The sequence below is a fragment of the Mastigoproctus giganteus genome, unplaced genomic scaffold, assembly GCF_048544385.1.
Source record: "Mastigoproctus giganteus isolate SK-2022 unplaced genomic scaffold, ASM4854438v1 scaffold_18, whole genome shotgun sequence".
Lineage (NCBI taxonomy): Eukaryota > Metazoa > Arthropoda > Arachnida > Uropygi > Thelyphonidae > Mastigoproctus > Mastigoproctus giganteus.
Window position 1 is genome coordinate 229,648 of NW_028328295.1, and position 14,079 is coordinate 243,726.

Below are 14,079 nucleotides of genomic sequence, written 5' to 3' on the forward strand. Positions count from 1 at the left end.
GTTTGATTTTCAAATACACAGTCAGTCTCATATAACACGTGTTTACACTACACAAATTCGATCATACATGATTTATAAATTGGGGAAAGATATCGTATATAACTCAAACCGAACTTGCTTATGCACAATTCGCCTTTCGGTTTACAAGAAATGGCAGTCAAACGTGGAATCACCCCAACTGAACACAACAGGAATGAAGAGAAGATTCTGAAAATGTATTTATATGCCGACCGGGCTAGCCAGGTGGGTAAAGTGCCTGCCTGGCAACCCAAAGGTCGTGGGTTCGATTCTCGCCACAGGCTGGATATCATGATGGTGCCGAACCAACCGATTGGTTGGATATCCTGGCCACGATACACGAAGGAAGCAAGAAAAAACTGGTTCCTTCGTGTATTGATCACATCATATGAAATAAATAAATAAATGTATTTATATCAATGAAGGGAAAACATATTTCACCATAATAAAGTAAAAACCCAAACAATTCCACCTATCGGTATTATCGCAAATGCAATTAGATTGAGTTAGGTGTGATAACACCTAACTCGATGTGGTGTGTGTAAAAGGTGTGAAAAGGAAGCGTCCTGGTGAAGACACTACAAATAAAAGTAATATCGATAGAGGCGGACTGGGTCAAATTCTTATCTGGGAAAATTTGTAGCAGCCTCACACTAGCGTTTAAGGCCAAAATCGCACCAGCCTCTATTGTCTTCTGGCATCTAGCCCACCGGGGTTCACCGATATGGCCAGTTCGCCTCTGTCTATAGAGAAAAAATATGAAATTGTGAAGTGCTTTGAGCGAAATGAAAACATGTGATATTGCACATGCTACAGGCCTAAATGAGGCAACACCGAGAATTAGAAAGAATGCAGACAAAAAAAAAAAAAAAAAAAAAAACTTTCATAGCATGAACAAATCAAAGTGTAACAAAATCCATTAGATCAAGACAAAGAATTGGAAGAGATGGAATGGCTATCATCTGTTTGGACAGAAGATCAAACAAAGAACAAGTTGGCTTACGATAGAAGCAAAAGCATTGGCAATATTTTATTACGTAATAGTTGTAATAAAATACGTATTTTATTACAGCTATTTATTGTGTTTGGTAATGTTTTGGTTACAAATGTGTGTTCAATCTTGGGTGGTCAGCATCTAACCCTATTTTTCTCATAGGGCCTGTTATTCATAGTGCACGATTTTGCATTGCACGAGGGTTTCTAGGAACAACAACTATCATGCTATACAAGGACTGACTGTACTGGCATATCTTTTAAATGAAGTAAAGCAAACTGATTTATTCAGCCAGAAGAGAGAAACACAAACAGACTTTCTGCACAAGTGAGGATTTTCAATGAGTTTGGCAATAAGGTCTTCTAAATAAGCTTCCATCTTATAGTTTGGCAACTGATTTTTGTAACTGGGTATCCAGTTTTCTTTTTGACTGCTCACAGCAGGTGATGGTAGATGGCTCTCTGTCTTCTAACTTCTTCACTAATGCAGGTGTTCCCCAAGGTTCAGTTCTTTCTCCCACTCTTTTCCTCTTGCATATTAATGACCTTCTTCCATTGACAAGTAATCCTATCCGCAGTTTTGCCAATGATAGTACAGTGCATTCCACCTTCCAGTTTGAGAAACCTTGCCCTGCACAAACAGCTTCAACTTCCCAAATATCCACTACCAATTCCTTAAATGATGATCTCCAGGTAAAAGTCCTGTCTTAAATCTTGAAAAAGGTTTCTTCTGCTCCTATGCTTATCTTCAGTGACACTCAGATTTCTAGGAAGATCACATACCTCTATTAGGAATTACCCTGACTTCTAATCTATCTTAGCACAAGAACTTCACAAATACTGCTTCTTCTGCATCTGAAAAACTAGGTTTAGTCTTTTGCCCTTGGCAGTATTCTATTACAAACAGCTGTTTACTCTGCACAAATCTGCTCTACAATGAAATATTTTTCTCACATATGGTGCAGTATCCCCAAAACCTCTCTCTCTCTGGCTTCTAAGTTTCATTCAAAGAAGGGCAGTTCATTTAATTAATGACCCATCTTTAACAGAGTCTCTCCACTTTCTATTTCATAGACTTTCTGTTTCTACTGCATGCCTTTTCTATAGATACTTCCATGGGTACTGTTCTTCTGAACTGGCTATGCTTATCTTCAGTGACTTCTTTCTGATCACTCACTTTCTAACTTTGAAAGTAGAAATTACTATTCCGTAATTTCTACTTTCTCTCTTCCAAAACAGTATTAACACATGCCGCAACCAGTCGGCATCCTTTTACTGTCCAACTTCAAACTTACAGAGCCAACTTTTCTTCTTCCTCATTTATTCCCTCAACTTCTGTTTTCTGAAACAATTCATATGTATTTAAACATTTAACCAAAGATAGCCAATACATTCGTATACATGGTTCAAAATCTTTTTTACTTCAGTAGTATGCATCAGTTGAAATTATTAAATTTAATATTAAAAAAGGAAATTTTCACCAAGTATTCATTCATTTTCACAGGAAGGAATGCAGATCCCTTTTCAGCACAGAATTAATAAGATGACAAGGACAGCCTTTTACCACCAAGCGATCAACTGCCTCTTAATGCCCTTGCTACTCAATTTTTTGTCTACCATAACAGGTGCATTATTTAGACTATATTTCAGACAGTATTTTGAAGGAATTCCACATGCTTTGCTTCCAGTTGTTTAGATGTCCAAAGTTGTATCATGCAGTTTCATTTTCCAATGGTAGCACAGAGAGCAAGCTGCTTTTAATTTGATGTTTTTAATTCTGAAAGTTAGCGACAATGAGATACAGCTTGGAATCACTTTGATTACTGCAATCTGTAGCAATAAAAAAAAAAAAAAAATCACTCATTTTCAGAATTGTCACTACCTCTTCTTTTCCTATCTGTGAAGTTTCACTAATAATACCTGTTATTTTTGGTCTTTCATAACTGCATTTTTTTTGCTATCAAGAAACTTATTTCTAGACCACACAACCGGAATGATTATGTTCTCTGTTAAAAGATGCAAATAACCATTTGGCATGTACGACATAATCGTCACCACAGAATGCAACAACTATTTTTCAGTTTCTTTCTATGAACTGCAAAGACAGCCAATGTGTGTACACATATGCTTCAATATCTATTTTACTTCAGTGGCAGGCATCAGTTGAAACTGTCAGCACAATGGGATATAGCCTGGATCAATTTGATTACTGCCATCTGTAGCAATTGAAAGTGGTCTGTTTTTGAGAGCCTCTTTTTCCTTATTATGCAATTCCACAAACAATGACTGTTGTTTTGTTTTTCTACAACTATATTTTTTTTGCAATATTGCTATAGGGAAATATATTTCTGAAAAATGTGACTGTATGATCAGCATAATTCAGAGGAATATGCAAATAAAGAACACTGCTACTAGGAAATACGATAGCTGTTATTGCATTTCATTTTATGCACTGCACACTGAATAATGCTTATGTGCAGTGGAAATTTCTGATTACATCGCACTTCTTAATGCTTATTTGTTTGCAAATGTCTGATTTCATGCAATGCTTAATGCTTATTTCTTTGCAAATGTCTGATTACATGCAATGCTTATTTCTTTGCAAATGGCCAATTACATCACATTTACTGCGACTTAAAACTGAAAAATGACATCTACATACAGTACACAATGTAAATGTGTTACCTATTTTCAGATTTTAAAATACCATGTGGTTATAAAATAAGATTCTCTATTCAGGAGACCCTAGATGTCAAAACGGTTAGAGACAGCACTGTGAAAATCGGTGGGTATGTCATTTAGGATATGGGGAAGCAATTTGTAGAAAAAAAAAAAATTTACAGTGCCAAGGAGACACTGGCACTGTAAACATGCGATGGAATACTTAACTTAGGATTAGATTTTAATATCAGAACTTAGAAATCTACAGATATTGTTCTATATGCTTTCCTTCACTTGAGATGACATTCTGAAAAAGAGGACTGCATGCAACACAGTTTCACGTAGCATCTCATTGGGGATTTGGCTATATGATGTTTAATGCTTGCTTTTAAATCGACAAGCATCTGTATGCTGCCATGGTAAACTCTGTCTTTCAGGTATCCCTATAGCCAGAAATACAGGGATTGCGATCTGGTGATCAGACTGGCTCGAACTGCAGAAAGTCTCCAGAAATGATGCAATCATTTCTGTATGTTGAACGGAGCAATTCCTTCACTTGTCGACCAGTGTGGGGAGGAGCGCCATCTTGCATGAACACTACGGTCTCCAAACACTGCCTTTCTTGCACAGTGAGAATAATGTGATCTCTTAGAGGAGCGCAGTACCGGGCACTAGTTACAGTACACCTTATGGGCCATGAGATATAGACTCTTCAAAGAAAAATGGTCCGATTATAAACTCTGCTGTGAATCCATACCATACTGTAACGTATGGACTTAGTAATGGTCTTTCATGCACAGCAGATGAATGAGAAGTTCCCCATATTCAGCAGTTTTGTGCATTTACAGCCCTATGAAGAGTGAAATGTGCCTCATCAGACCACAAGATCATATGAGCCCATGTATCGTCAAGTTCCATATGAGCCAGAAATCGTAGAGCAAAGTCTATTCGTTGTTGCTGATCACAAGAATTTAGTTCTTGCACTACATGAACCTTGGAAGGTTGAAGTCTCTTGGCACACCTCTGGCACTACTGACTGGTAGTGTTTGGCATTCTGACCTGGAGGCCATTGCAACCGCCACTTCATCCACTACCTCCATTCCGATACATGGTCATCCCCTGCCTGGAATTACACCTAACTCTCTGGTCACTTCAAATTTTTTTATTAGTTTTCGAAGCCCCACTGACGTCAAAGGTTCTTTATGCAAACCTTTAAGTTTCCAATATTCACGTGTGCTGCATTAGCGTTACTATTAGCGTTACTATACAACACCAGATCTCCCCCGACAACGCTGTCATCCTTGACCGGGCGCATAGATTCTGGGACCGCAAGTGGCTGGAAAGTCTGTGGATTGGATCCTCTGGTAACAATAGTATAAACAGAGACAGGGGAGTCAGGCTTCACCCCCTTTTTGAGGCGGTGGTTTTGACAAGAGATAAACGTTTTAATTTTCCACGTGTCCAGACCACTTCCGGTTCTGGTACAAGTGAAAGGAATGCTGAGTATGCGCCTGGTCATCCACATGTGCCGTGAACCTGGTATTTAAGGATGTGTCGTTTAAGTCTCACTGTTACTGAAGAAGGAGGCAGACACCTCCGAAAGCTCTAATAGTGTTTTTTATCGTCTTTTTACCGCTTTTATATTTATATTTTAATGCATTTTAACTTATTTTACTTTTGTTATAGTTTAGTTTTTGTAAATAATTAAAAGTTTTTTGTAAATATTATTTTACAGTCTTTTCTATCATTTTATTTTATTTTATTTCATTATTCAATCAGTCATAAACGGTTGGTGTGTGTGTTTAAAATTGGTGGTATGAATAATCCCAACCTCAGAGGCCTTATTGCAGATATAGCGTTACTATTATTCTGGTAGAACAGTTTACTAAAAGAGCACATTCCTTTTTTTGTAAGAGCCATAATGGTTATTGACAGTGGTGTGTGGGGCTTTCTGCTTTTATCCAACATGTTGTCATTTGCATAAGTAGCATGCCTTGAAGTAAATGACAACTTTTATATGTGTGCAGCACTGTTTTTCCCCTGGTAGCGGAAATTAACTAATTTTTTTCCTTCTACAAATAGCTTCCATATACCCTAAATGACATACCCACCAATTTTCAGAATGCTAACTCTAACCATTTTGACACTAGGGTCTCTGAATAGGGAAACTTATTAATCACCCAGTATAAGGAAAATCTTGTGTACCTGTCCTGAAATTTAACACCTTATTTATTTAGCACCTTACTCGGTGTTAACTAATTTTCACTACACAAATACTAAGAAATAACCACACACACACAGTGAACAATGCTATATCATGCATTTCTATTTTGCCATATAGACTGCAACACCTGATGCTAATTCCACACCTGATAATAAATTCATTAATGAAACTAAGCAGAAATCTGCACTATTTTAATTTTAAAAATCAAAATTTTGGCTTAGTTCTATTATTTTTTTATACAAACAAAAATGTGAAGAAAAATGGAATTTTTTCAAAGAAACAGTGAATCGTCAAATCAAATAAAAGAAAGATTCTCCATTGTATATCCAGAGTGTTAGCAGCTGAACTTCCATGAAGATACTCCAAAATTTTTATCTGAAAAGTCTGGGAAACCAGACATTTGCATGATGATCTCATTGAGATGCTTGAGGATTTAAAAAGTTAACTATCAATAGACTGTTTCCGCTATCAACTAATGTTAGCTACAACAATCTACGCCTCCTATCATTAATATTCAATAAATTTAATGATAGGTGACCAGACTCAAAATTAAGGACAGATAATTACACTGGATCTAAGAAATTTGCCTTAAAGTCAAAGAGAAGACAACTGTCAGATAAAATTCCCACCTAGCCACATAGTCAAGGAGCTTATACAGATTTAAAGAGAGAGAAGACAAATATTTCAAAGTAATCAAAATATATAAACTAGGTTGACATCTGATTACTACTGCACTGATATCTATATTTGGAAGTACTTACATCAATCATTTAACAACTTTTCAAAACTTAAGCAGTGCAAATCAAAAATTAAGAACTGATTGTTTCGTGACCACTTTGCAAAGTGAATTAAGGACTTCCACCACTGATATCAAGCTAAACATTTGAGGTGTAATGTGAAACAAGCAGTATGAGGTATCCCATTAACGGAAGTGGATTTAAAATTTTCCTTTACCTAAGCAAAAAAAAAAAAAAAAAAAACAGTAATTTTTTTAATTTTACATCATCTGTTTAATATTTTTCTTGTATTTGAAAGGTATTTCCATTCTGGCCATGTTGATATTATTGCTATACTATAAGTGCTGCTCATCCCTGATAATATATACCATTTTGCTTCATGAGAGATAAAGCAGAAGGCTAATATTTTATACATGCACACATAATGATAAAAAAAAATTTTGCAAATAAGCAAAATGCACAATTTTCATACCTTTTTAATTCCAAATCCAGGGAAAAGGCTGTTAGTACTTGGTTGTGACACAATGAGCATCCCTAAGGTTTCTGAAGCCCCAAGCACTCGACAGCCTCCATCTTTGCACATAGCTAATGTTTTCTGAAGCACAATTGATAAAGATGACTTAAGAGTGGATGCTTGAATATTTCTTTCTATCACTTTGTCTGATGAGCTTACGAAAATAAAGATAAATCATGAATTTTGAATAGCAAATATAATGATAAAAACATTTATGAAAATCAACCAATTCGCAATTTAAGAAATGTGATAATTTTATCAAGTTCGACAATTGGAAATGCCCCAAGTGATAAAATTATATAAATACATTACAAAAACAAAATACAGTCAGTCCTCGTATAGCACGATAGTTGTGTTCCTAGAAACCCTCGTGCAATATAAACAACAGGCCCTATGGGGAAAATAGGGTTAGGTGCCGACCACCCAAGATTGAACACACATTTGTAACCAAAACATTACCAAACACAATAAATAATCGAAATAAAATACTTACGTATTTTATTACAACTATTACGTAATAAAATATTGCTACTGCTTTTGCTTCTATCGTAAGCAAACTTGTTTTTTTGTTTGATTTTCTATCCAAAAAGATGACAGCCGTTCCATCTCTTCCAATTCTTTGTAGGCGCCTCCGTAGCCAGGTGGGAAGGAGCAGCAGTGTGTAGCACACGCTTCTTGATTAGACCGGGGTTCGAGCCCATCACGACCAAATACGGAGGATGCGAAAAGGTCAGGGAATGACCACCGCATATCCCGGAGCAATATGGCCTTAGTTGCTAATGCTCCTAAAAACCAAAATAACAATAACAACAATCAATTCTTTGTGTCTTAATCTAATGGATTTTAATTACACTTTGAGTTGTTCCTGCTATGAAAGTTGTTTTTATCTTCTCTGCATTCTTTGTAATTCTCAGCGTTGCCTCATTTAAGTCTGTAGCACGTGCAATATCACATGGTCTTTCATTTCGCTCAAAGCGTTTTACAATTTCATATTTTTTCTCTATCGACAGAGGCGGACTGGCCATAAGCCTTACCGGGGAAACCCCGATGGGCCGGAGGCCGGTGTGATTTTGGCCATAAATCATAGTATGAGGCCACTATAAATTTTCCCGGGTAAGAATTTTTGACTCAGTCCACCCCTGTTTATCGATATTGCTTTTCTCTCTGAATCTGCAGTGTCTTCACCAGGACGCTTCCTTTTCACACCTTTTAAGTATTTCACTCATTTTTAGGGAATAAAGCACAATTACAAAACGAGGAGGCACGATTGATACACATAAACAAAGCTGCGGGTGTGTAGCAACTGAATAAACAACACCGTAAAGGCAGAGATACACTATTAACATCTCACATTTTACTAAAGCACATTTCTAGGGGTTACTACCATAAAACAATAAAAACAGTTTCCAGTTGCGTTTCTGCTAGTGGAATCTGTTATAAACTGGTAGTAAACTCTATCTAATTGCATTTGCGATTATACCGATAGCTGGAATTGTGTTGGTTTTTAGGCTATTATGGTGAAATGTGTTTCCCCTTCACTGATATAAAAAACAAATACATTTTCAGAATCTTCTCTTCATTCCTATCGTGTTGCGTTCGGTTGGAGTGATTCTGCGTTCGAATTCCATTTCTTGTAAACACAAAGACGAATCGTGCATAAGCAAATTTGGTTCGTGTTATATAAGATATCGTTCCCCTATTTATAAATCATGTATGATCGAATTTGTGTAGTGTAAACACATGTTATACGAGGACTGACTGTATTATAGAAAAATCTGAAATCATATATAATATTTATCAGTTATTAGTACCTGTACTACATGCTAACACTTTTACTGCTGATTGTATTATGTAATATACTAAATATGCTAGGTAATGTATTACAGAATCCAAATCACCAATAACTGGAAATTATTTTTCATTCTTTTATATCTATACAGGGTGTTTCAAAAATTATGGTCAATAATTTAAAGGTGAAAAGTACAAACTAAAATAAGCAAAACAGTACCACTGAACATCAGGCTGCAAATGAACTGTTTTCGAGATAATGCACATTTTTTTTTAAGATCCGCCACTGACTATGCGAACACTAGTTAGCAAAAAGCTGCGAATCCTTCGCTAATGATTGTTTTATTAAACATAAGATAACACATTTTTAATTTTTGGTTTCAAAACCAAATGATTTTACAGATGTTACACTTTTGGGCCTAACTGCTCGTATTCCATGTGCAGAGCACCTATTTTCTCTAAGGCGCTGATGTACCCTGATGAATGTGCACCTGTTTGGCTGGGAAATGCTTCTTGGTGACAACACCTTAGTGCACTGCCATTGTCTTTACCATACATGAAGTGCATGTCCGCATACTCTTCATTGCTGTACCCTTTTTCCATGTTGACTATCCTTTGACAAGTACCTGCTATGTCTCAGAGCATTGAGAGAGGGTAAATGGAGAGAATGAGCTGTTTGTTATTTTTTGGTTTTTAGGAGCATTAGCAACTAAGGCCATATTGCTCTGGGAATATGCAGTGGTCATTCCCTGACCTTTCCGCACCCTCCGTATTTGGTGGTGACGGGCTCGAACCCCAGTCTAATCAAGAAGCGTGTGTTATGCATTGCTGCTGCTCCTTCCCATCTGGCTAAGGAGGTGCCGAGAGAATGAGCATAACCTAGCTTAACCTAAACAAACAAGTCAGTGGTGGATCCCAACTCTGTACAGTTCACCTTGTCAGTGATGGATCCCAACTAGAAATGTGCAATATCTTGAAAACGATTTACTTACGGACCCATGTTTACTAGGCTTTTTTTGCATATTGTAGTCTATACAGTTCACCTTTAAATTATTGATCATCACTTTTGAAACACCCTCTATAAGACTAAATGAAAAAAAAAACAAAAAAAAACTGCATACAGAACAATTTATTTAGGCAGTAAACTGAAATTAAAAGCAAAGCTAACTTCGAAGTAACAAATATAAATCACTTTTTATTATTTTTTTAGTAATCAACACACAACAAGGATTACTTTCATTTTTAGCTCAATGTACAAGTTATCATACATCCCTGTGGGAGGTCATGTGGGAAACCACTATCAGAAGTCTCAACAAAAAATTATTACTGAAAAATGTTCAATTCTAATCAGCAGCACTAGAAAACTTTTAAAAAACAGTGTGCTAGACATAGAAATTAATATTAAAAATGACACAATGCATTCATAACTAGTATGGCACCACGATGTGGAACAAGCACAAGGAACAATCACAAACAAAATAGAGCAATGTCCAAAATGATTCAAGAATAAACAATGATTGTGACAATCAAAATGATCACCATATCGCATGTTAATTGCCAGCATATTAGGTACACCAAGCAAATAGAATTAACACCTCTTTAGCCCACAGAACAGGCTCGAATCTTCAGAATTTACCGTACTCTGTGAAATGCCATATTCCACAGCATTCTGGTTGATGCTGACTTGATGCTGTATCACACCTGCAGCTACTTCAGTTTGTATGGCATGAGATAACTGCTCATATCTGCCACAAACAGCTTGTTTCAGCTCATCTCACAGACGCTTAAAGGAGTTGAGATCTGGTGACTGCATGGGCCACCATGTTTCTGTGGATAAACCTGGTTGACAAAAATGTTTAAGTAGGTTGTGCCATCCAGGAGTTGATCCATTAGTATCAGAAGATAAAAGTGTGCCACAAAAACACTCCCCCACACAATTGAACTTCCACCACCGGGAATAGGTCATGACTTATAGTCTATTCCTGGTGAATCCATCATCCTGCATTGTGGATAGCTTGAATGACAGACCCACTTATTTCATGCTGCTGTCACCATACTCTGATCCTATCTCAGCATGGAACAAGTAAAAAACAGATTCATCAGACCAGATGACTTTTTCCAATCCTCAAATATCCGATGCTGGTGCTCATATCAATTATACCTGCAGCTGCTTGTTTCTAACTGACAACAATGGAACACAGTGAGGTCATCTGCTGATATACCCAATCTGTAATGGTCCAAAACACTGTACATTCTAGTATATACAACTGTACATCACTATTGCACTTCAATGTCATTTGACTGAGTATAACCTATCTGGAAGACTATAGGATTCCTTTCAGCCTCCATCAGCAAAAACTTGATCAGTAATAAAGTTGATATGGACTGTGGCTTAATAAGTTAATCTTTTAGGAGACCTAACATGACACAAAATCAGAAAAAGGCTGATGTGACAATGGATTATGGCCAATAAGCAGCTTATCAATAATAATTAAACACAGACTTCAAATTTCACCTAGGATAGCAAACTCTGAAGATGGTTAATCCAGCCCTGTATCTAGATCAGGGCCGTACTTATAAATAGGCACATGAGGCACTAGCTTCGGACCTCACGATAGAGGGGCCTCTGTAATAGGAAATTTTTAAAGCGATTTCTTTTTTTAAAGCCCTGATCTAAACTAGGGACCACTTGTGTCTACCATGTTTACACTGTAAACTGACACAGGTGAAATTTACTGAAAGTATGGATGACTCATTTCTCCAAAAGAACAGATTAATTTCCAGAATAAAGGAAAATCACTCTCTCCCAATTTTCTAATAGGATATAACAACAGAACGCAGCCTGACCACGGCATATTATCTGCTTCGTGAATATGCCTTAATCTTTTCCACTGGCTATACGTACAATATTATTAAGACAGCAATGATCAGTGCAACTTTTCGGTATAGTATGTGGAGGTTAAATGTATTACAAATAGTAAATTGCAGACTGTTAATCCTTATAGCTGTTAATTCATGCTTTCTAAAGCAGCAGCTCCATTGCCTAAAGGCTAGAGGTGCAAATAATTTGTACTCAGCCTCTCTAAAAATCCGTTCGTTATATAGAAATTTAATTCGCTCTGCAGAAACTATTTTAATTGGACCACCTATGGATTTGACAATCTATATAAACTGAGACCTGAAAACTAACATTTAGTTTAATTGTTGATGTGCAAAGTTAAAGGGTGATACATAGGAGTGCACACACACTGAAGTAAATATAGGTATGTATCTATCTATCTCTCTCTGAAAATAGTGTTGTAGTTTAATAAATTTTGATTCTGTTGTAACAGAAAATTTAAATATCAAATTATGTAATTTTTCATTAACTACTGTGACTGTGGTATACGTGTCCTTTATTGAAAGCTTTTTGTTTTCTCGCTCTTAAAATATGAATTGATTCAAGTGTTAATTTTTTATATTGAATTATCAGTTATATTTCTTTTAAGCTGTTACTATAATCTCATTTGAATTAAAAATCTGAAATTGTCAATAAACAATGAATTAAATGAAGCAGTAATTAAAACAATTATATATTAATTTTTAAAAAGGCATTAATCATAACAGCGGCAATGCCAAAGAAGAAAATGTTTCGAATATTATTAATGATGGATTTAGATCGATATTTCCAAATATCGAAACAATTCTGAAAATATTTCTCACAATGCATGTGACAAACGCATTTTCTGTTCTCAAACAATTTGAGGAATAATTTAATTCAAAATAAAATGAGTAATTGGTTATTGTTATTTATTGAATCTGAACTAGTAAACAGCTTTAATTACGATGATGTAATAGATATTTTTGCCAAGGAAAAAATATTTAGGCACATAAATTGTATGAACTCATAATTTAGCTATTGCATGTTCGGGAGGCAACTAGAGGGAGCAATATTCTTGATTTGATTATCAGTAGTGATTCTTCATGCATTAAGAATCTGCAGATACAGGAACCACTAGGTGGCAGTGATCACAGTGTGTCAAGGAGGTAACTACCATCAGGGGTAAAGGGAAGGGTTATTGCTTTCGTAAAGGCGACTACGATGGTCTGAGACAGTATTTAAATATATACAGTGGGACCAACTGATGATGTTACCAACAGCAAACTCAAAATGAGAAGCATTCAAAGAACTTATCTTGGAAGCTACTAGGCTTTACATACCAACTAAGAAATATTGTTCAAGGTTCAGGCCTAAATGGATGTCAGATGAACTAATGAGACATATGGCAGAGAAGAAAAATGCATGGGATACATATAAATTAACATGAGACACAGAAGCCTATGATAGATATAAGTTGATCTGTAACCAAGTTACAAAGGAGGTTAGGCAGGCGAAGACAGATTACGAAAAATCTTTGGCAAGGGATGCAAAGAAAAACAGCAAAGAGTTCTTTACTTATGTAAACTCTAGAAGGAAGGGGATGAATCAGATTGGTCCACTTGATATTGATGGTTCAACTGTTGATGATCCTGCTCAGGTAGCTAACAAACTAAATGAATATTTTGCATTTACATTCACACATGAGGAATTATTTAGGAAGGGGAATGACACAGATGAAGTAAACACTGGCAGTGAGCTAGATGATCTTGTAATAACTGAGAGTAAAGTGGAGGAGAAATTGTTGAAGATAAATACAAGAAAGGCACCTGGGGTGGATGGGATCTATCCAGTTATATTAAAGGAGGCAGGAAAGGAAGTAAGCAATTCATTAGCCATAATTATGAGAGCTTCCTTGGACTCAGGGGAGGTACCCACAGACTGGAGATGTGCAAATGTAACCCCAATTCACAAAGGAGGATCAAAGGCTGACACAAGTAATTATAGACCTGTGAGTTTAACTTCTGTTCCAGGAAAATTAATGGAAGCACTGGTTAAAAAAGCACTGCAGGATCATCTTGACAAGAATTCAGTTATAGCTCAGACACAGCATGGTTTTGTTAAGGGAAGGTCTTGCCTGATCAATTTGATTGGATACTATGTAGTCACAAAAGAATTGGATGCAGGGAATAACTTTGATATTATATATTTGGATCTTAGAAAGGCTTTTGATACTGTTGCACATGGAAGACTGCTGCACAAATTGGAGCAGTGTGGCATTGGTGGC

General features: G+C 36.3%; 1 protein-coding gene across 1 annotated transcript in view; it reads right to left on the bottom strand.

Moving 5' to 3' along the window:
* mus302 (mutagen-sensitive 302) overlaps positions 1–14,079 on the bottom strand; it is a 279,343-nt gene that overhangs the window by 162,599 nt on the left and 102,665 nt on the right. Inside the window, exon 7 of the mRNA XM_090389437.1 lies at positions 7,106–7,301. Within this exon, the coding sequence (XP_090245563.1) occupies positions 7,106–7,301 (196 nt within the window). The remainder of the gene's footprint in view (positions 1–7,105; positions 7,302–14,079) is intronic.